The following is a 24,866-nucleotide window of genomic DNA, read 5'->3' as shown; positions in this document are numbered from 1 at the left end:
ATGTGACTGTAACTGGAATGGCTCATGGACTCTGATTATGGACTATGTGGTTGTTTTAACTGCTATTTTAAATCTTGTTTTAATTGTATTTATATGATATTGTTTTATGTTTAACGACTGAATGATTAATGTATTTATAATGTTTATGTTTATGTTTCAATGTGGCATTGAATTGTGCCAAGTTGTAAGCCGCTTCGAGTCCCCCTTGGGGTGAGAAGGGTGGGATAGAACTATGGTAAATAAATAAATATCCTTTGTTACTGTCTCTTTGTTCCTGAGGCCTACCTGATCCCTATTTCTTAATGAGAAATAAATGTCTCACTTTAGTTAAAACCATGTTCTGAAAGGCATGTAAATATACAAAGTAATGGCACCCAGCTGCAATATTTCCAGTTCCCCAGTGGAGTTGACAATGCAAGCACATAAAAATTAAAAAGGAAGGTATGCCATCTCAACATATTACAGCTTATTTTTCTCCAATCCAATCTTCCATTAGGATCCCGCCCTAACTGCAGTTATAAACATTGATTACAGACTTGCTTCAGTCAGAACTGTTAAAACTAGCAGATGTGTCACCATAAGAAATTGTCTAATCATTTACACTCTTGGGATAAGAATATACATATAAATAAAAGGCAGTTGCCATTTTTGTATAAGCAGGTTCTTTTTTCTTTTTTTTTCAAACCACTGCTGATTAAAAATCCTAATAGTGGCATGGAGTCATCAAAATGCCAATTAGGTGTGCCATTTTTGTTAAATTTCAAAAAGAGCACTTAAAAATTGGCTAAGAAAGAATGGTTTTGAGGTATGAATGCATAGAGAAGCAGGAACCAGTTCATAAAACATAATGCACTGTTATTTGGAATAACAGAAGCAATAATTCTTCCACCAATATAGGCTTCCACTAAGCAAGAGGGGTTTCTGGTAAGCCCACAAGCATTTCATAAATGATGATAAATGTTTTAAATGTCAGCCAGCTGGCATGCAGACTGGCAAACTCTTTTCTGCCATGCAAATATATTTTCCAGAGAAGCTGGGTGAAGAGAACATAAGAACAGCTGTGTTGGATTAGAACCAAGGTCCATCCAGTTCAGCAGCTTCTGATGCGACAGAAGCCAATCAAACAACACGAGAGCTGTCCTGCTGGCTCTATCACAGTCTTATCCACTAAAAAATTCTGTTCTCACAGTCACCAACTAGGTGCCTATGGGAAGCCTACAAAGCAGTAGCGCCCTCCTGCTCATGTTTTGCAAACATTAATATTAGCAGACACACTGCATCGGATCCTGGAGGCAGGAGATAGCCATTGGGATGAGCAGTTTATCATCCACAAATCTTAAAGCTAACCCAGTTGGTGACCATTGTTTCATCTTATGGCAACAAATTCCATCGTTTTATTAAGTGCTGCATAAAGAAGAGTTCGGTCTTTGATCTTCCAGCATTCAATTTTCTCCCTACAAGATCTAGTACTGTAAAAAGGGGAGAAGTTCTCACTAAAGTACTTAGTTTTTTCACACCATGTATATTTTATACATCTCTCCTCATGTCATCCATGTTACCTCCCTGCTATTCAACCAATCCAGCTACCACCTCCCTTGAAAGGGAAGTCCAATCTATCCATGTTTCTCTGTGACTTTGCAATGTATGACATGGGTCCAGATTATCTGAAGGACCATGTCTCCATATATGAGCCTACCAGAGACCTTACAGCAAGGCCCTTCTCTCTATCCAACTATCCTCATGTAAACTTTTGATGGGAATATGGGAAAGGGCCTTCTGAGGCCCCTTCTACACTGCCAAATAACGTTAAGATTATCTGCTTTGAAGGGGTTTGAGTGGCTACTCGCAGCCTCTGGAACTCCCTTCCTAAATAACTAAGGCCCCTTCCACAAAGCTATATAAAATCCCACATTATCTGCTTTGAACTGGGTTATATGGCAGTGTGGACTCAGATAACCCAGGGTCCTTCCACACAGCCCTTTATCCCAGAATATCCCGGGAAGAAAATCCCACAATATCTGCTTTGAACTGGGTTATTTGAGACCACACTCAGCTAATGTGGAATTTTCTGCCTTAATATTATGGGATATTTGGCTGTATATCCCAGACAGGCCCTATATCCCAGGATCTGAGCCCAGGTTTTTTACTTTAAACTGGATTATATGAGTCCACACTGCCAGATAATCTGGGATAAACAGAAAAGATGGGATCAGATCCTGAGATATAGGGCCTGTTTGGAAGGGCCCTCAGTTCAAAGCAGATATTGTGGATTATCTGCCTTAATATTCTCGGTTTTATGACTGTATGGAAGGGCCTTTAGACTGATATCCTCCTTGCTTTCCTTTTATAAGCAGGGGAAGACCTTCAGGTTTCAGCAGATTCTTGAGGACTGACTGCTCAAGGAGAAAGGGCCTTTTATGTGCTCACCATACTATTTCTCATTCTCACCATATCATTTCTCAATTCCAATCCACCTTAACATTTAATAAACGAAAGCAAAGGTAGATAACTTCAGCCCTTTACATGCTTTTGGCATACTACTCACACCAGTCTTATCCAACATGGAGGGATTATGAGAAATATTATCCAAAAATATCAAGGAGGCAGGCACAGTTAACATGCAGGGGAAGGCATGTTAATTATGTAGTTATATGGATCTTGAGCATTCAGTTTCTCCTTCTAAAGTACAAGTAAAGTACTGACCCAGTTTGTTGAATTCAACCATGCAGCCAATGAAGAGGGCTGGCCTGACATGAAATTTTAAGGCGATTATATTATTATTATTATTATTATTACTACTACTACTACTACTACTACTACTATTTATTTATCACCCACCTCTCTAAAACACTATTAAAATACATTTAACAAAATACACATGAGACCATGCCAATAAAATGCAGGTTAAAATTTCACAGGTTAAAATTGACTAGGTAGGCCTGCTGGAAGGGTGAGGTCTTCAGTTGTCTTGAATTCTGACAGCTGGTTTAGCTGTCAAATAGCTTCTGGCAGATCATTACACACACAGTGTCTTGAGGCAGCTGGGTGACAACTGTCAGTTGGGTTCTGGCTGGCTGGAGTAACCACTCCCCAGAGGACCCAAATGTCCTAAGGAGCAAGAGAAGGCAATCCTATAGGTAACCTGGCCTTAAACCATGTAGGGCTTTAGAGGTCAAAACCCACACTTTGTCCAGCAATGACTTGGCAGCCAGTGGAATGACTTTAGCATGAAAGTGTTTATGCTCAGTTCTAGATGTTCCTAATTTGAGGCCCAATTTATTAAGGGCCTCAAATTATGTGAACATAATTTGTGAATTTGTGAACAATGAGGGGGAGAACTAATTTGGGTAACTTGAAGGAAAAGAAATAGCAGTCTTCACATGCTCTAATTCTTTCCTGTCTAGCTTACCCCAGACTTTCACATAGTGCCATAGTGCACATCTCCACTTTGTGTATTGCTGCAAACTTGTTCATCACAGGTTGTATACAAGACTAACAACTAGGTCTTGTTCACACTAAATTACCAGAACAACCACTTGCAATATACATCCATAGAAATTATATAATTGAAGCAGCTTGGATGACGATTGAGGGATTGGTGCTATGTTTTAACAGTTTTTAATTGTATTTATATGTTTACTTTGATTTTAAAGTTTGTGTTATGTATTTATAAGCTGACTGGCACAACCTGAGGATCACAACCAGATACAGTGAAGCCATCTTGCGCTTTGCTACTCTGCTGCTGAATATGCATGCCCAATGTGGTACACATCTCACCACGTTAAAACAGCAGATGTGGCTCTTAATGAGATATGCCGCATTATCACAGGATGTCTATGCCCCACACCACTGGAGAAATTATACTGTTTAGCCGGTATTGCACTATCTGACGTCTGCCGGGAAGTAACAGCCAATAATTAAAGGACTAAGGCAGTGACATCTCCGGTCCATCCTCTGTTCAGATATCAGCCAGCATGCCAACGTCTTAAATCAAGAAATAGTTTTCTCAGATCCACAGAGATATTCACAGGAGCACCTGTGGTACGCTAAAACCTGGACTTGGAAGGTGCTGAACAGACTGCACTCTGGCACCAAGAGATGCAGAGCCAACCTTAAGAAATGGGGCTACAAAGTGGAGTCCACAACATGCGAGTGTGGAGAAGAGCAAACCACAGACTACCTATTACAATGCAGTGTGAGCCCTGCCACATGCACTATGGAGGACCTTCTTATAGCAACACCAAAGGCACTCCAAGTGGCCAGCTTCTGGTCAAAGAACATTTAGTATAATGTCAAGTTTTTAACTTTGTTTGTGTTTTTAAATACAACTCTACCCACAATTCGCTTCTGACACGATAAAGGGGGTCGGACTAGATGGCCCATGTGATCTCTTCGAACTCTATTATATTATGATTCTCACAAATACAGTGCAATCAAGCACAACAACGGTTAGTAGGGTTGCGATTCCCATTCTAGAGCAAGCTGTTAGGAATTGTGGGAGTTGAAGTCCAAAACACCCGTAGGGCCGAAGTTTGCCCAATGCCTGGTCTAGACTTGTCTGGACTTCAACTCCCAGAAGCCTCAGCTGTTTGGCCAATGACCAGGGATGCTGGGAGCTGAAGTCCAACACTCCTGGAAAACCACAGTTTAGTGGCCTTCGGTGTGACGACATGGGATGAGGGCCTCCTTTTACTGACCTCGGAGTAGCGCCTCTGGAGGCCTGCGATGACCTGCCTCTCCAGCTGCCACTCGGGTTGCTTCTGCTGCCGGCGCTGCTGCCGCAGTTTGCTCTTCTTCTTGTCGTACTTCTTCTTCCAGCGCTCGAAGTTCCGTACCGGGTCGGGGATGGAGGCGAAGATGGAGCCGCTCGCCTTCTCCATCGTTATTTACCTCACAGAAAGAGAGACAGGCTCTTTGCCTCAGCCGGCGTGGCTGGCTACTATCAAACACGCTTCCCGGCACGCGAATGTGACGTCAGAAACAACGCGGCGCACGGGCAATGCGTCATTGCAGCGCCCCGCCTCCCTTCGGAATGAAAAAGTCCTCCCTTGGAGGCAGCGGGACGCTTTCCCCGGCACCCTTTAAAAGTTTATATTTTTGACGGCCGACTGCTAATATTTGAGTCCCTTCACAGAATGTAGGCACAGCTTGATATCCCTTTAAGTGCCGTGAATCAAAGCGATGGCATTCTGGGGGCTGTAGTTTTTGAGACGCTGTTGAGCCTTCTCTGTCACAGATCTCTGGGCCAGAACGGACTACAAATCCCAGGTTTTCCAGTTTGTCCAGGCACTTAGCCCTCATCGGCAAAGAACTTTGTCAGGATCCAACAGCCTTGAGCCATGGCTGTTAAAGTGGTGCCAAACTGCATTAATTCTTCAGTGTAGATGAGGCATAGGCAAACTTCAGCCCTCCGGGTGTTTTGGACTTCAACCCCCACAATTCCGAACAGCCTGCCAGCACCCCAGGATTCATAGTGGGATGAAGCCCAATAGGTGGCCTTAAGCCATAACAAATCTTGCTAAGAAAACCCTGTCGCCAACTTGAAGGCTCGCCTTGATTGGCAGTGAATAGCCTTGCAGCTTCAAAGTCTGGCTGCTTCCTGCCTGGGGGAATCCTTTGGGGAATTCCAGACAAGAAACAATCAGGGCCAGCTAATCACCTGCCAATAAAGGATTCCCCCAGGCAGGAAGCTGCCAGACGTTGAAGCTGCAAGGCTATTCAACACTAATCAAGGTGGTCAAGTGCACCATTTACCCTTGCCTCCAACAGACAAGAGTTCTTTCTCCCACCCTGGACATTCCAGAGGTATATAAACCTCACTTGACTAGTTTCCAAAAGACCTCACAACCTCTGAGAATGCCTGCCATAGATGTGGGTGAAACGTCAGGAGAGAATGCTTATGGAACATGGCCATACAAGCTTGGAAAACTCACAGTAACCCATTATTATTATTATTATTATTATTATTATTATTATTATTATTATTATTATTATTATTTCTATTCTGCTTTATTTTTCTAAAGAGATCCAAAGTGGTTAACTCTATAAACAATATTAGTTCATTACTCTATTATTCACCGTAGTCCCCGGTGGCACAGCGGATTATACCTGCTGAGTTGCTGAACTTGCTGACAGAAAGGTCGGCGAGTGAGCTCCCGCTGTTAGCCCCAGCTTCTGCCAACCTAGCAGTTCAAAAACATGCAAATGTGAGTAGATCAAAAGGTACCGCTCCAGCAGGAAGGTAACGACCCTCCATACAGTAATGCCCATGGCCATATGACCTTGGAGGTGTCTACGGACAACGCCGGCTCTTCAGCTTAGAAATGGAGATGAGCACCAACCCCCAGAGTCTAGACCCCATGACTAGACTTAATATCAGGAGGAAACCTTTACCCTTTACCTTATTCTATTCACACAGTCACAACTGGCATCATAAAAATATCACAAAGTTGTTTGTTGTTGTTGTTGTTGTTGTTGTTGTTGTTGTTGTTGTTGTTATTTCTATCCTGCTTTATCTCTAAAATGAAAGCAATTTGGATGGATTTTTGAAATATTCTGTTTCATCCCCCATCCTTTTACCTTTTTTGCAGCCCGTTGGAAAAACTTCTGGCGAAGATGGACACTTGCTTATTTTTGTATGCATTTTGGTAACACTAAAAAGGCATCAGCCAGCTGTGAATTTGGGCTTTTTTCCCCTTATGGCCTGGTAGAGCTTTTTTGTAGGCTTTTTAAAATCCATCCACTGAAGTTGCAATTCAGAATCCTATGGTGCAACTTATGAAAAGGTTGTTTTAAAAGACCTCAGGCCCCTTCTACACTGCCATATAAAATCCAAATTATCTGTTTTGAAGTGGATTATATAGCAGTGTAGAAGGGACCTCTGATTCAGTTCTGAAAGCATCATCTTGACTCCTAAGATTGTTAGTAATAATACTTGTAACACCAACATAAACTCACAAGACAAGAGCATAATAAAGAACATTTTATTGCACAGAAATCTATAGAAGCTATTGAGAACCAAGCATATCCTGCTCTGCACAGCCGTCTTCCAGGGTTCTCTTTCTTTAGCATCCACACATCCATATAACCCAGAATATAAAGCAGAAAATCCCACAATATCTGTTTCGAACTGGATTATCTGAGCCCACACTGCCATATAATCCAGTTCAAACACATAAATCTAGATTTTGTACAGCTGTGTAGAAGGGGCCTTATACATCATTTCTGTGTTTTTGCCTGTTGACTTGTTGTGACTCCAAGAATTTCACAGGATTTTCTGAGGCAAGAAATTTTCAGAGATGGTTTTGCCAGTTCCTCCTTCTGAAATAGAGCCAAGAGCGCCTGGTATGCATTGGCAGCCTTCCATCTAAGGACTAATGAGAGCTCACCCTGCATAGCTTTCCAGATCCCAGAGGAATAACTGCCCAGTTGTTGTTTCTCCACCACTAGTATTAGTGATTGGGAACACCTCCAGAAGCATTCCTAGGATGTTTATTAAAGACAGTTTGGAAACTTTCCTTTTGTGGATGAGAATTCCCAGAATCCACCAGGCATTACACCGAATATGCTGGCAGGGTTAGAAAAGTTACAATTTCCTGCAATATGTGGCCTAAGAACCACTGGCTTTCAGCACCTGGTATGGTAGACTCTTGAGCCCCATCTATACTGCCATTATAATGCAGATTAAACTGGATTATACGGCAGTCAGGGCCGGCCCAAGGAAATTTTCAAGTGTAAGCGAAACAGAATTTTGGTGCCCCCCCCCAAAAAAAACCCAATCACCGAGAAATAAAAGGTAGAAGGTAGAGGTGAATAGAATGGATAAAAGAGTTTACCTTACAACCAGAAGTTTATTAACAACATTATGTTCATATAGCAACATTACATAGAATTAACACCAATCTTGCATTTTAATAAATAAATATTTTAATAAACTTTGCAACAATTTTAATTTTTTTGTTATTTCTAGTCTACAAGTACTACACAAAGGTTTCCTGGTTATGATATCTCTTCAGAAGATTTTTCAGACTTCGGACTAGCTTCAGATCAGTTTTGTTTGGGAGAACGCAGCCCCAGGAGAATAGACACTTCCTTTCTCAGGAAGTGAACTCTTGTCCTTCAGAAGTGCCACGCCAGCGTGGACCATTGTAATGGGTGTAGCAAAGCAGGGGGAATCCAGTCATGAATCAATCAGGGCCAGCTAACACCTCCCAACAAAGTATTCCCATCATCAAAGTCTGGTAAATCCTCTGTTTTCTCACGGCCACAGACGGTAGAAGCACATACCATATCACAAAAACACCACTCTGAAAACAGGGGAATTCCAGACAGGAAACAATCAGGGCCAGCTAACACCTCCCAACAAAAAATTCACTCAGAGAGGAAACAGCCAGGCTGTAAGTCTGCAAAGCCATTACATCCTTATCATTTTTCCTAATTGCAGCATTCATGCTTGCCTCTAACAGACAAAAAAAAAACAATCAGAAATATTGTATATTCACAACCTTTAAGAAATAATATCCCCTGATGGCACAGCATGTGAAAGCACTGAGCTGCTGAAATTCTGGACTGAAAGGCCGCAGCAGGTTTGAATTGGGGGACCAGAGTGAGCCCTCACTGTTAGCCCCAGCTTCTGCCAACCCAGAAGTTCAAAAACATGCAAATGTGAGTGCATCAATAGGTACTGCTCCAGCGGGAAGGTAACACCGCTCCATGCAGTCATCCCACATGACCTTGGAGGAGTCTACGGACAACGCTGGCTCTTTGGCTTAGAAATGGAGATGAGCACCAAACCCCAGAATCAGACATGACTGGACTTAATGTCAGGGGGAAAACATTTACCCTTTAGGGTTGTTGTATGTCTTTCGGGCTGTGTGGCCATGTTCCAGAAGTATTCTCTCCTGACGTTTCGCCCACATCTATGGCAGGCATCCTCAGAGGTTGTGAGGTATCCAGAGGTTGTGAGATCGCCCAATTCTCCCTTAGTTCCTGGACGCGGCCGCAGATCGCCCAGGCGATCTGTGCCTGCGTCCCGGAACTAAGGGAGAATTGGGCGATCTCTGCTGTGGCGCTACGGGCTGCTGTCGACGCCTCGACAGCGCCCCTAGCGGCCAGTGCCCGAGGCCGCCGCTTTAGCAGCCTCATATGTTCAACCGGCCCTGACGGCAGTGCAAATGCATTTAATCCAGTTCAATCTACATTATATGAGTCTACATCAGGCATGGAAAAACTTCAGCCCTCCAGGTGTTTTATTTATTTAATTATTTATTTACTACATTTATATCCCGCTCTTCTCACCCCGAAGGGGACTCAGAGCAGCTTACAAATCAAATGTACATACAATATATTATTATCATAGCACAATATAAGCATTAAATTACTATATTGTACTATATCATTATATAGTAATACTATTAGTAATATTACATTTAATATGTAATATATAATTAATATTATTTTGTATTATTATTAGTATAATATTGTATTACATTATAATATTATCAATATATGTATATACAATATATTATATATTTATAAATTATTATAAATGATATATATATATATATATATATATATATATATATATATATATATATATATATAATTAGCATAGCATGTTGCTATGGCACAGGAGACAATCCTAACAAATTGTGGGAATTGAAGTCCAAAATACCTGGAGGGCCAAAGTTTGCCCATGCCTGGTCTACACTGACCATGCAATCCAGTTCAAACTGCATTATATGGCAGTGTGGATAGGGACCTGGTTAAGCAGTACCCATAGGGATTGGAAGGTGCTGTATAACTATAGTTTCTGGTTGTTTGAAAGTTACTATTAAAAATAGGTTTGATTAATACTATGCTACACCATACCATAAATTCTGTACTGACTGTATATTAATATTGCAATACAGTAACCAAAACAGATTAACACAAAGACAAACTTACCATAACACTTTTTGTTATATTATAAAAACTGTATTTTATAATATTTTTTTATTTAAAGTATCATTTCTTTAATTTTTTGAGGGTTGCTTGAGAGTTCTGATTGCTTAAGTTCCAGTTAACTGAGGGCCCTTCTATACTGCCATATAATCCGGATTATAGTAATGTAAAAAGGGCCTGAGAGTCTACTGCAGGGGTCCCGAAACTAAGGTCCGTGGTCTGGATGCAGCCCTCCAAGATCATGCCTGGTCCCTGTCCTAAACTTTAGAGTTAGGATTGACGACTTGAAGGCACACAACAACAACAATCCTAATTTTGGACTATTTCATCATAGTCCGGCCCCCCAACAGTCTGCGGGACCATGAACTGACCCTCCACTTAAAATGTTTGAGGACCCCTGGTCTACTGTATTCCTTGTCAGTTCCTTTCCAAGTAGTAACCAGCCCCGATCTTGCTCAGCTGTAGAAGTCAGAAGAAGAAGGCAGGAGGAAGAGTATTTCCAAGCCAGGCTTTTAACTAATAGGATTAATAACCAGTGTGACCGCATAATGATTGACATTCTCAATGGGGCAAAACTTTACTATGCATGGTCTATTCAACATATCTGGATGAGTCATTCAAGAACAATGGATGATTCATGTATTTCTTTTCTGATGATCATGTTCTAATCCAGGTGTGGAAATGATGTGGTCTCCCAGATGTTGCTAAACTGCAGGTCCAAGTATTCCTCACTATCGTCTGTGTTGACTTGGATTCCTAAAAGTAGCATTTCGAGAGCACTAGTGGGCATGCTATTTTCATCCCTCCTCTGACCTATCCTGTGTCTGCATGCTAGGACAAGCTTGAATATTATGCAAAATGTATTCCATCTAAGTGTTCAAAAACTCAGTAAAAGTACAAAAATGCAATGTGAAATTAATTACAGTAGAGTCTCACTTATCCAAGTTAAACGGGCCGGCAGAAGCTTGGATAAGCGAATATCTTAGATAATAAGGAGGGATTAAGGAAAAGCCTATTAAACATCAAATTAGGTTATGATTTTACAAATTAAGCACCAAAACATCATGTTATACAACAAATTTGACAGAAAAAGTAGTTCAATGCGCAGTAATGTTATGTTGTAATTACTGTATTTACGAATTTAGCGCCAAAATATCACGCTATATTGAAAACATTGGCTACAAAAATGGCTTGGATAATCCAGAGGCTTGAATAAGCAAGGCTTGGATAAGTGAGACTCTACTGTATACTGTTTTATACTGAAATATACACTAAATGTTGAAGAAGTGGAGGAACCTGAAAGGATCGCCTACGCCTTAAAATCTGTTTTCTTAAAGGGCCTCCTATGTAATGTATCAAACCACAAATCTGATTTCTTAATCTCCTTTTTTCCAAATACGAAAAGCCAAAGGTATTGCTTCACCTGCTAATTGCCATCCTTAGGATGACCTACTTTTAATTGAATTTGGGTGTTGCTCCACCTCCTTTTTCTCTCTCTTAATTAAGGTGCCACAAGTCTCTGTTGGTTTTGGTACAACCGGCTATTAGGACTACTATCCCTTTGGAAACTAAGCTTCCTGCTTGTGAGTATCTTTGACTCAAAAGCTAGAACTCTTAAATCAACCCAAGACAAGCTGAACTGACAAGAAGAGTTCTTCAAGGCTTCGATGATAGACATATTACACTTATCAAGAATGTCTTCCTGATGGGGAAAGAAACAGAGAAGATAACAGCTTGCAATTGCCTGTCTGATTCTAGGACCCAAGCCTTGTTGCAGCAGCTCACGAAAAGGAGTTGAGAAAGGTTTGTTACAGTTCCTTTCCTGTTGTCTCATGTAAGACTTGGTAGTTGCTAGAACGATAGAAGGTTTGCTTTCCTAGATGAAGGGACACCATCTAAGATAGGGCTGTTATGAGAACTGTCTTAAAAGGAGATGGCAATTACAGTTAATTGTATTTGTCTGGCCAGTCACTTCTGAAAGCATAACTAATCCTTCTCCTTAGGGCTAGACTTCAACTATTCATCTGAAGTTTCAACTGATGCACATGAGTCAGTTTTCAGTTGAGTCAGACCATTAAACCATCTAGACTAACACTAACTACTCTGACTACATCAGCTCTCCAGGGCTTCAAACAAAGCTCTCTCTTGGCTCTTTTCCTTCAATTTTTTAAAGGCCAGCAATAATTAAGCGTTTGAAACAAGGTGTTCCTGGGTAGAAATTACACATCCTGTACAAAAAAGTCTTTTTTTTTTTTGGACTGCAATACTATCAGACTATTAGCCAGTATGGCCAATATCTATGTTGCCTGGGAAGTGGGAATTACAATCCAAAAGAAAGTTTTTCCCCCCAAGCTTTGATTCTGTCATAGAGCTATGGCCTTTCTCCAGATTGTGGCAGCTGTATCAAGCCTATTATTTATGACACCAGTGTCTCATTAATGCACAACTGTCACCTTGCATTAGTTGATTTCCATTTATGGTTCGGAATACTGTTTATCTTTGACAATACAGCATGGACCTATGTGGTCAACATGTTCTTCAGGCTAAGAAATCCGATGGCAATTTGAGATCTTGCAATTTCACTTTGTCAGAAACAGAAGCATGGCATTCTCTGGAGAGAAGAAATCCGTCTTCTCAAAGTTCTTTTTGGCAGAACTGGAGTAAATAGTGCATAATTAGTATATTTTGCTTTTGGCCAGGGATTTTAGAAGTTACTTTTGGGGACTGCAGCTGCCAGAATCCCAACCGCTGCTGGAAGATTCGGACAGTTGTAGACCAAACAAGTGAACTTGAAAGCTATGGTACCTAATCTAAATATCTATTTATTTGCATTTTAATTGCCTTGTAAAACTGAGATTTTGTGAACAATTGGGGTATTATTAATTTTTAAGTTAACTAACAATAAACAAGATAGGTATTGCCTTGGATCAAATTGCGTAGGATCAAATATTACATGACTACTTCTGATCAATTTGTTCCATTTTCCCTCTTAATTATTGTGTGTCATTTCTAGTTTATGGCAATTCTAAAACAAACCTACCACAGATTTTTCCTGGCATAATTTGATCATAGGGGGTTGATGCTCTAAATCTGTTTTAAGAAAGAAAAAGCATAATAATAATAGTAGTAGTAGTAGTAGTAGTAATAATAATAATAATAATAATAATAATAATAATAATAATAATAATGTGTTGTCGAATGCTGTTATGGCTGAAATCACTGGGTTGCTGTGGGTTTTCTTGGCTGTATGATCATGTTCCAGAAGCATTCTCTCCTGATGTTTTACCCACATCTATGGCAGGCATTCTCAGAGACTGTGAGGTCTGTTGGAAACTAGTAAAGTGGGGTGTCTAAGGTGAGAAAAAAACTTTGTCTGTTTGAGGCAATAGTAAATGTTGCAGTTTGTCACCTTGATTAGCATTTAATGGCCTTTCAACTTCAAAGCCTGGCTGAATCCTTCATTGGGAGGTGTTAGCTATCCCTGATTCCAGCCATGAAACAATCAGGGCCAACTAACAGCTCCCAACAAGCAATGAGTAAGGGCAGGTAGCAAAATGTATTATTAATATTACTTGTCCAAGGCCATGCCGGAGGTTTCCATTCAAACCCTGGTCCCAGAGTCAGTCCAATACTCAAATGTGTAGTGAATAACTTGGACTGTGGATAAAAGGATCCGTGTCTGATAAGCATATGCTAAACCAGATAGTCCGGGACAGAAAAACCAATTCACCATGTTGAAGACAACCACAGGAGTTTATTCAGTTCATCTGAAAAGGGATGCAAGTACAACTGGATACTTCAAAATGTACAAGCATAAGACATATAGAGAAAGCAAGGTGTATTATACAATCTGACAGCTATTCAAAACTCCAGCTTCCCTCCCTGACTGGCTGAGAGAGGGGCCAGTCTGGATCCATGCCCTGATTGGCTGAGGCAGGGATTCCCTCTGTGGGGAAAATGTCAGCCAGGGATTTGCCAGCCAGGAACCAATCAGCTAATTGGAGGCAAAGGTAAATAAATGTTCATGACCCTTGGATTAGCTCAACAGTCCAATTCCATATTAACAAAGGTTTAAGGCTTCTTGTAACAAAACAGGTTCTTCTTATCTCTTGATCCAGAGAAAGAAGAGACTACTGATTCTATTACCAAGACTATAGGTCCAAATGATACATAAGGATACCAGATTCTGGGTTTCACACAGCATTTATATTCCGCCCTTCTCACCCCGAAGGGGACTCAGGGCGGATCACATTGCACACATAAAGGCAAACATTCAATGCCATGGCACAGAACAAAGACAGAGACAAGACGCAGGCACCGGGCTGGCCTCGAACTCATGACCTCTTGGTCAGAGTGATTTGTTTATATGTTGCAGCTGGCTTGCTTTCCAGCCTACGCCACAGCCCGGTCCATTTATTGATATATCATTGACTACACTGATTACATATACTCAAGATTACATAGGTTCTTGGTATCAAGACGCATTCACACATACACATTCATGCACCAAACTTACAAAAGGAATCCTCTCAAGGAGTGATCAAAGCCTTGCAGGACGTTCGGTACCCGGATGCAGTGCTGGTTCTGAAGTACAAAGACCCTTTTGAAAGTCGGGGTTTTTATACCCTTTTCTTCTAAAGTCTTACATAGGCATTTCTTTGTCTGCTTTCAATATCCATTAATTAGATTATTGTTTGACAAGGACCTTATGATGACACTACCTTGTCTCTCGTCATGTCCTCGTTTTTCAGTCTTCTTATCACTTGGTAACAGGTGGTTCCTTGGCACTTTGGTACTAAGTGGTCTTTCATCACTCAGTCCTTGGCACCTTAAGTGATCCCATGATACTTAATTGATCTCTTATCACTCAGCATTGTCCAGTTCTTGTGGATGTCCATATCTAGACAGCTGTTCTGTCTAGTAACATAAGCAAGACTATTCCTTGATCATGGAAATTCCTTTCTCTGATGGAAAAATAACATTCCTTCTAGGATTTGAGAAGTGAGACTCCTCAGACACCTCATCTTAGTGGATCCCTCCTTTGTCCATCTAAGAGGGGGTCAAACATCCAGCTGTCCTCTGCTTCAAATGTAAAAGTACCATAATATCATGAATTGCAGTTCTCCATTTTGAAAATAGGCCATTCCTTTCTTCTGTATTTTTCAGCATAGAGCTCACTTACTCACATACAAACACATTCACAAACAAGCATGTTTATTTGTAACGTCCTGAGAAAATCTCGGTAATCAAAATTTATCGGCTATCAATAAAGAAGTTGGACAAATGTACATAGTCTGAGCCCCTGTTTCCACAGTCAGCAATCTCTCAGCCTCAAGTGCATTATTTAACTAGACAAATGTTTTTTGCTTATCTGACCTGACATGGGAAATTGTCTATCTTTGCATACAGAAACAATGGATTATGGTGATTGTTCTGGCTGGGAAACAGCCAGAGGGATTTGTCCAACCTTCCTGCTTAGGAAATGTCTCAGCGGGGTTAGAAAGGGGAGAATGTCTCTAGCTTACATCTTGCTACATTTTATAAGGAAGTTTATACATCTATCTATATATATAAAAGGGTAATGAAATTTCGGCCTAGGACAAAACAACAAAACTACACATCCCAGAAACACTAAACTTGGCAGCATAATCCCTCATCCATGCCTCTACGTTCATACAACAAAAAGATAAGAAAAATAAAGTCCTAATTAGGAAGAGAGGAATAATTGTTTTTATCCAATTGCTGCCAGTTAGAAAGCTAAGCTCCGCCCACTTGCTCTCCTAGCAACCCACTCAGCCCAGGGGACAGGCAGAGTTAGGCCTCCCTTAGGCCTCTTCCACACTGCCTATAAGATACAGATTATCTGATTTAAACTGGATTATATGGCAGTGTAGACTCAAGGCCCTTCCACACAGCTATATAACCCATTTATAATGGACTTAATGTCAGGGGGAAACCTTTACCCTTTACCTTAACTACCACCAATTCTTCAATACTTTATTTCCCATACCACCATACTTCGCTACAGCAACGCGTGGCCGGGCACAGCTAGTCTATATATATAAAAGGATAATGGCGTCGCTCCACTGGGCAAAACAACAAAACTAAAGGCCCCCCAACCTAGAAAATTGACAACACAACCCCTCATCCACGTCTCTACCTTCTTACGCTCAACAAAGGATTCCCTCCCCCCCCCAAACAGGGAAACACCCACTCTTTGAAGGTCCAAACCCAAACTCATCACTCTTTCATCTCAAAACACAAAATAAAGAGCAACACTCTGAAAACAAAGGAATTCCATCCAGGAAACAATCAGGGCCACCTAACACCTCCCAACAAAGGATTTCCCCCCTCTAAGACACGGAACCACCTAAAAAAAAGCCACAGCAACGCGTGGCCGGGCACAGCTAGTTTTATATATAAAGGAGATGGGCACAGTATATAGAAAGGTACAAGTTAGGCAAAAAGTCAGGAAAAAAGCTGTGCTGCTGCTCAATTGCATAGTCGTTTCCGACCCTTCATGACCTCATGCCAGAGCTCCCTGTCGGCCGTCGCCGCCCTCAGTTCCTTCAAGGTCAAGCCAGTCACTTCAAGGATACCGTCCATCCATCTCGCCCTTGGTCGGACTCTCTTCCTTTTTCCTTCAATTTCCCCCAGCATTGTGATCTTTTCCAAGCTTTCCTGTCTCCTCATGATGTGGCCAAAATACTTCAGCTTTGCCTCTAATATCCTTCCCTCCAGTGAGCAGCCAGGCATTATTTCCTGGGTGATGGACTGGTTGGATCTTCTTGTGGTCCAAGGCACTCTCAGGATTTTCCTCCAGCACCAAAGTTCAAAAGCGTCTACCTTCCTTCGTTCAGCCTTCCTTATGGTCCAGCTCTCACAACCATAGGTTACTATGGGGAATACCATTGCTTTGACTAAGCGGACCTTCGTTGCCAGTGTGATGTCTCTTCTCTTCACTATTTTAGCAAGGTTGGCCATTGCTCTCCTCCCAAGAAGTAAACGTCTTCTGATTTCCCAGCTGCAGTCTTCACGCCTAGAAATATAAAGTCTGTCACTGCCTCTACGTTTTCTCCTTCTATTTGTCAGTTATCAATAGGTGTAGTTGCCATGATCTTGGTTTTCTTCATGTTTAACTGCAACCCAGCTTTTGCACTTTCTTCTTTCACCTTGGTGATAAGGCTCCTCAGCTCCTCCTCACTTTCAGCCATCAGAGTGGTATCATGTGCATACCTAAGGTTGTTAATGTTTCTTCCAGTAATTTTAAATTAATTAATTAAATTTAATTAATTAATGGGTTGGAATGATAAAGTCTTGGGGGGGGGGGGGTTGAAGCTGCTGTCAATCCAGTCTCAATCCCCTATGTTTTGAAATAGCAAAAGTTCAAGAACGTATTTTAAAAAAATAATAAAGATATTTATTGTGGAGTCCATAATGAACTATAGATCTGTTTTGGGGGTGTAATCGTGGCTCAACAACAATATCATCATACCACATTGGCTCTCTGTACTTCACTGCATTTGTGGAAAACAGGTTGTTCTGATAATTTAGTGTGAACAAGACATAGTCATTAATCTTGCATCCAACCCACAATGGGAAAATCTGCAGCAGCAGACAATTTGGAGGTGTGTGCTCAAGGGCACTATGGGAAGGTGTGGGATATGCTAGTTTATCCATGAAAACAGATTAACCTATATGATGAAGTGGGCAATGGGTCACAAAACCTTATGACTGTAATAGATGTGCTAATCTTTAAGATGTCATGGAATCTTTATTGTTTCTGCTGCAACAAACATATGGGCACCCAGCGGTGTCTGGGAACTCTCACATCAATGGGGTGGTAAATCCATTCTGGAGTTTGGACTGAGTTTTGAAGTGCTATCTGAAGTACAGAATCCTGTGCCCAATATAGGATCCAGATCTCAGGTAGCTCCTTTAAAGTTCACTGTGGATTTGCCACTACAATATCATGGAAGCTACCAGCTGCTACTATATTATCTGCAATTTGTAAAAAATGTCAGTGATGTATGTGAAACCAGGAACAATTGGGTAATGAAGAATCACTAGTCCAAACCAGCAACCATAACACAGAACTAGATGAAAGGTGGTAGAACACACAGTTTACATACATGATACCCTCACCTTCCAATTTCAAAGATGGTGCAGGGCATCCATATGTTATTCCTGCACCCTCCCACTTCCAGCTTAAATGGCACTTTTCCTTAGCTGAACTTAGTTCCTATTGCAATCAATGGATAAATGTGTCATGAGAATTTTAAGCCCCACTGCTTTCAACTGAAACTAATAATAAGTAACACTATAATTCTATAACTCAGTGGTCATCAACTATACAATAAGCTATCTATGTTCACAAGTTTTATTTTTTGTGGATTTGATTATTCTGAGATTTAATTAATACGTTCTGTCTAGGAATCTCTAGGAGCTTTAGTATGGCTCCATAGAGTTGTACGGGAGGATCTAGTGCAGTGCTTCTCAATTTATGGGTCCCCAGGTGTTTTGGCCTACAACTCCCAGAAATCCCAGCCAGTTTACCGGCTGTTAGGATTTCTGGGAGTTGAAAGCCAAAACATCTGGGGACCCACACGTTAAGAACCACTGAGAGATTCCTAGAAAGTTGTTATATTGGGTAAAAGAAGGTGGGTACTTTTATTTGTGTTTTCCCCACTTTTGTGTGGGTCCTGCATTCATGAAAATGGGGCTTACTGTAGTCAAGAGATCAGGAGAATTCAAAGACTTGGAAGGGTAGCTTTGAAGGAACTAGACAAGATTCCTAAGGGTAAAGATATATAATTAAATATTGAAGTCAGAATCATCCCTGCCAGAGTACTTTTAATTTATTTGTATGGATGTGAATAGTGGATGGTGAAGAAAGTTGACAGGAAGAAAATCAACACCTTTGAAGTTTACTGCTGCTGAGGATGTATCCTAGAGCAAATCAAGTTTCAATTGTCAGTAGAAACCAAGGTCCCTTCTACACTGCCATAACAAGGCGGATAATCCATGTTATCTGATTTGAACTGGATGATATGAGTCTACACTGCCATATAATCCAGTTTGAAGCAGATAATCTGTATTTTATATAGCAGTGTAGAAGGGGTCCAAGGTAACTAAATTGAAGCTATTGTATTTTGGACAATATGGCTCTTTAGGAAGCAAAAGGAGGAAGTAGGAAAGGAAGAAGGCAACATTTCAAGAAAGCCACAGCCCAGTTTTGTTGTGGCTCATGCAACTCTCTGATTTATAGGGTAGCCATAAACTGAAGTTGGTGGCAAATAAAATCAGCAAAGACTCAAAAGTAAGCTCACTGAATTCAGTAACATGTAGAGTGAAATATCTGGTAATCTGATAAAGTCAATAAACTGGATTACAGTTTCCCTAAGGAGGTTAGATGACCAAAGGCCCTTCTAAACTGCCATATCAAATCCAGATTATCTGCTTTGAACTGGATTATATGGCAGTGTTGACTCATATAATCCAGGTCAAAGCAGATAATGTGGATTATCTGCTGTGATAATCTAAATTATATGACAGAAGAGAAGGGGCCTGAGTTGCATTTCCAGTTCCTTCAGTACATTCCATTTCAAGCATATTGCTCAATTATTATTTGTATCACCGTTGAGAAGGTGTAACTCCCTAGTTGTCAAAAGCAAACCAGGAAGTTCAAGAGAAGGAAAATAATTGTAATGTCGAAATGATGATGAAAGAGAAAGATAACTGGGAAGAGATGTGCAGAGGTGTCTCTATATTATGAACTAGAACTGGTTTAAGTCAGTCCCTCTCACTGACTTTTTCAGCCACTGAGCCCTTTTGGAAGCAAAAGTTTCTTGTGGAGCCCCAAGAAATGTTTCTATATTATATTCGACTGGCTTGAGTACCCGGTGGTGTCTGTATTATTTGTAAAGGGCCTTGTTTGTGTTTGGATGTTAGGTAATATCAGTTTGATCATACGTTACGCTATTTCTTAGGGAAAAAACTCAGTCTTTCCTGGGTTTTTTTTTTAATGAATGCTCCCATTAGAAAATGCATAAGGATGTGGGCGAACAACAATTCCCAAAAATTTTGGGTCAATCCTCCCCAAACTCCGCCAGTATTCACAGTTGGCCATCTGCATGCCAAATTTGATCCAGATCCATCGTCTGCTGGGTTCAGTGTTCTCTGAATACAGGTGAACTACAACTTCCAGATTCCCAGGGCAATCTCCCCGAAATCCAGTATTCACAGTTGGCCATGTTGGGTCTGTGTTCCAAGTTTGGTCCTGATCTGTCACTTGCTGGATTCAGAGGGCTCATGGAATACAGTGAACTATAACTCCCAGAGATAAAGGTCAATCACCTCCCAAGTCCACCAGTATTGCCAGTTGGCCATGTTGAATTTCTGTGCCAAGTTTGGTCCAGATCTGTCATCAGATGGGTTCAGTGTTCTCTGAATACAGGTGAACTATAACTCCTGGATGTCAAGGTCAATCACCCCCAAACCCCACCAGTATGTAAAGTTGGCCATGTTGGGTTTGTGTGCCAAGTTAGTTCTAGGCCCATCGTTGGTGGGGTTCAGAGTGCTCTTAGATTGCAGGTGAACTATACATACTTCTATAAATCATGGTGAATTCTCCTCAAACCTCTCCAGTTCGTTCAGTTGGTGATCATTTTCTCTGCTTGCTGTGTGCCATAGGAAAGGGTAGGGAAGGGTTAAGGGAGAGGGAGTAGGCGGGGTCATGCAAATGGAGAGAGAAAGGAACACTGGTATGTGCTCGGTGTAAACTGCAATGTCCTGGGAGGAGTGACTTGTGGCTCCTCAGCACTGGGAAATATAGCCTCTTTATGGAGGCTGGAGGCTGTCTGTGTGAGCAGACTCCCCTGCCACATATACATATACAGATTTTCACTTTTATTATGTGTATAGATAGATGGATGTGGATAGACAGATAGGTATAATGTATATATATCAGACCAGTGGCAGATGGAGGGAGAGTTTGTGTGAAATAATCACACAGTGCAAAGAAAGAAAGAAACAATACAATATTTAAAATGAAGAACAATTTTAACCAACATAAACTTAGCAGTATTTCAATGGAAAATGCTGGCGCCATCCAGTCCAACCCCCTTCTGCCATGCAGGAAAAGCACAATCAAAGCAGCCCCAACAGATGGCCATCCAGCCTTTGTAATAATAATAATAATAATAATAATAATAATAATAATAATAATAATAATAGATTTGGATCATTGATGTTGCCATCCCAGGGGACAGTCGCATTGACGAAAAACAACAGGAAAAACTCAGCCGCTATCAGGACCTCAAGATTGAACTTCAAAGACTGGCAGAAACCAGTGCAGGTGGTCCCGGTGGTGATTGACACATTGGGTGCCGTGCCAAAAGATCTCAGCCGGCATTTGGAAACAATAGGCATAGACAAAATTGCGATCTGCCAACTACAAAAGGCCACCCTACTGGGAACTGCATGCATCATCCGAAAATACATCACACAGTCCTAGACACTTGGGAAGTGTTCGACTTGTGATTTTAATTTCCCTGCATTTCTCAGGAGGAGGAAAGAGGAGGAAGCGGGAAGCAACATGGCACTGCGGAGCTTCTCACTATTTATTATTTATTTTATTTTATTTAAATCATTTATATTCCGCCCTTCTCACCCCAAAGGGGACTCAGGGCGGATCACATTACACATATACGCAAATATTCAATGCCTTTTAACATAGAACAAAGACAAGACGAACATAGGCTCCGAGCGGGCCTCGAACTCATGACCTCCTGGTCAGAGTGATTCAATGCAGTGATTCATTGCAGCTGCTCTCCAGCCTGCGCCACAGCCCGAGCCCATCACCAATGGAGTCTCAAGGGTTTCACGGAGCACAGTTTGAGAACCCCTGGTCTAAAGTATCCTCCAGTCCCTCCATCCTGCCCGCCTTGACAATATCTCTATACCTCTGGTGGGCATTATGTAAACAAAATATTGAATTACGCATCTGTCTTTATATTTACGTAGGTTCGACAGTGGCTGTCCATTATGATTTATAACATTTTGCACAATTCGTCATATTTGCTGAATAGCCAATCCCAAATATTGTTGATTTTCAATTTTTATAGCTAATATGTTTCCAAGAGCACCTGTGTTATAGTAGTTGTGTGCTGAATTAGGATTCCTGGAAACCAGGATTCAAGTCCCTGCTTCATCATGTAAACCCAAAGGCAGGCTCTGGGCAAGTCACATTCTCTCATCCAACAAAGGATGCCAATGGCAAATCTTTTCTGAATAAATTTTGTGATTAATTTACCTTAGGGCTGCCATTACTTGAAGGTACAGAACAGCACGTTTCCAACTATCACCTAACATGTTTTCAACTATAGCTTTAAGGAGAGACAGAGTTTAACTGCAATTGTATGAGCTACAAAACAGACAAAAGAAAATACCAATTTATTTGTTGTTGCTATTTGCCATCAAGTTGTGTTTGACTTATGGTGACCTTATGAATCAGGGCCCTTCCACACAGCCATATAACCCAGAATAGTAAAGCAGATAATCCACAATATCTTCTTTGAACTGGATTATCTGAATTCACACTGCCATATAATCCAGTTCAATTTGGATTTTATACAACTGTGTGGAAGGGGCCTCAGAGATTCCCAAAAGCTGCAATCATCAACAAGAAGATTGGAAGAGACTTCATGAGACATCCAGTCCAACCCACTGCCAAGAATCAGGAAAATCGCATTCAAAGCACCCCTGACAGATGGCCATCCAGCCTCTGCTTAAAAGCCTTCACCACTGCTAAACAGCTCTCACGGTGAGGAAATTCTTCCTGATGTTCAGGTGGAATCTCCTTTCCTGTAATTTGAAACCATTGTTATGCATCCTAGTCTCCAGGCAGCAGAAAACAAGCCTGCTCCCTCCTCCTTATGACTTCCCCTCACATATTTTTACATGGCTATCATGTCTCCTCTCAGCCTTCTCTTCTGCAGGCTAAACATACCCAGCTCTTTAAGCTGCTCCTCATAGGGCTTGTTCTCCAGACCCTTAATCATTTTAGTCACCCTCCTCTGGACACTTTCTAGCTTGTCAACATCTCCCTTCAATTGTGCTGCCCATAATTGGACACACTGTGATTCCAGGTGTGGTCTGACCAAGGCAGAATAGAGGAGTAGCATGACTTCCCTGGATCTAGACACCATACTCCTATTTATGGAGGCCAAAATCATGTTTTGTTGTCATGTTTTCTCATTGTATGGATGCATATCCTGTGGATATTTTGTCAATTGCACTGAGTTATTCTATTGAAAAAGAAAAGTGGGATAGAAATATGATAATAGGCAGCTTCTTCAGATTCCCAGGCCCAGCTCTTCAACCACTAGATGCCGCTGGACTTTCATTGTAAAACAGCCATGACTATTTCCAGCTAAGAAAAATTCAACACACAAATAACCCACAAATAACTGGTTTTTCGCTATAGTGTGATTAATTATCCCAATCTTAAAAATAATGATATCAAATGTATGGTTACAGGTAGAATCCTCTCCCCTGTATCTTTAGCTACTTTCCTTGCGACATTAATATTCACTGTAGAAAACTATGCATGCAAATTGAATTATTCTCGGTGAAGAAATAATTGGGCCCGCCCAGGGCTATATGCAAACATAACATATTGCATACAATATGTTTAATTTTATCTTCCTTATTACCCACGAGATCAGTCTCCTTCACACATCCTTTTTATGACCTTCACCTTAACTCACGCCCCTTCTACACAGATTAATAAAATCCCACATTATCTGCGTTGAACTACCGTAGAATATATGGCAATGTGGACTCAGACAACACAGCCCAAAGCAGATATTGTGGGATTTTCTGCCTTGACATTCTGAGTTATATGGCTGAGTGGAAGGTCTTGGAATCAGCAAAACTTGGTCCCTAAGGAGGAAAAAAAAAGACGGTGCCAACGGGATTTGTCCAGAAGTCTCAATCATGTTTAGCTTGCCCTTGGACCTTCATGGAATATGATAAGGAAACACACTGGGATTAATTCTAAACCACTCTGGCTACAGCAAAATATCCATTATAGCATCTCTGCATTTGGATCTTGGAAGGGAAATGGCAGAGAAGGGGAACTGACAAAGAAGAGGGGAACATTTATGATGGATCTACACTGCCCCATATCCCAAGATCTGACCCCAGATTATCTGTTTATCCCAGATTAACTTGCAGTGTAGACTGGGGGCCCTTCCACACAGCTGTATAAAATCTAGCCTGGGGCCTCATCTACACTGCCATGAAATGCTTATTATCTGCTTTGAAATGGATTATATGGCGGTGTAGGCTCATAAAATCCAGTTCAAAGAAAATAATCGGGATTATCTGCTTTGATAATCTGGATTATATGGCAGTGTAGATCCATCCTAAGAGTAGTACGGAATTAATAAGAAAGTTACCAAACAACTGTAATGTGTGCCAAATAATAGACTAGCCTGTTCACATGCTGGGTACAGTCCAACGCACACATTTCACAGAAAGGGAAATGAATAAAGATAAAAGAAAAGTAACTGGTCCAAGGCAGAAGTGGTAGGTGAGCTCCCCAAAACCATACTGTTCTTTTAGAATGAATTTCACAGAAGGCAAACTGATACTTAGAGACAAAAGGCAGGGGGGGAAACTCTGTGAACATATTCAAGCTAGAATTAAAACTGAAAAGCTAAATCAATAATAGCAAGCACATCATAAAACCTCATGAACTAGCAATAGGTTTTTTAAAAAAGGATTTCAAGTGAAGTGTGCAAAATCCTGTATTTTAACATTGCTAGTTTATGGGATTTTATGATGTGCTTGCTATTATTGATTTAGATTTTCAGTTTCAATTCCATATTGAATGTGTTCACCATGACTGCTTTCTTCCC

At 41.0% G+C, this 24,866-nt stretch overlaps 2 protein-coding genes across 3 annotated transcripts in view; one reads left to right on the top strand and one right to left on the bottom strand.

Moving 5' to 3' along the window:
- The window catches only part of ddx10 (DEAD-box helicase 10), a 232,214-nt gene extending 227,160 nt beyond the window's left edge, over nucleotides 1-5,054 (bottom strand). The window contains exon 1 of one of the 2 annotated variants that reach the window (XM_008111901.3): nucleotides 4,698-5,054. In XM_008111901.3, the coding sequence (XP_008110108.1) occupies nucleotides 4,698-4,880 (183 nt within the window). In that variant the 5' untranslated portion in view covers nucleotides 4,881-5,054. The remainder of the gene's footprint in view (nucleotides 1-4,697) is intronic. The other variant, XM_062974612.1, reaches the window with a different exon arrangement.
- A 6,420-nt stretch (nucleotides 5,055-11,474) lies between these two features.
- Nucleotides 11,475-24,866, top strand: part of exph5 (exophilin 5) — a 112,390-nt gene continuing 98,998 nt past the window's right edge. Inside the window, exon 1 of the mRNA XM_016994068.2 lies at nucleotides 11,475-11,745. The gene's annotated coding sequence lies outside the window, so the exon portion shown is untranslated. The remainder of the gene's footprint in view (nucleotides 11,746-24,866) is intronic.

Source organism: Anolis carolinensis, chromosome 3, assembly GCF_035594765.1.
Source record: "Anolis carolinensis isolate JA03-04 chromosome 3, rAnoCar3.1.pri, whole genome shotgun sequence".
Taxonomy (NCBI): Eukaryota; Metazoa; Chordata; class Lepidosauria; order Squamata; family Dactyloidae; genus Anolis; species Anolis carolinensis.
This window is presented reverse-complemented; position numbering and strand designations above follow the sequence as displayed.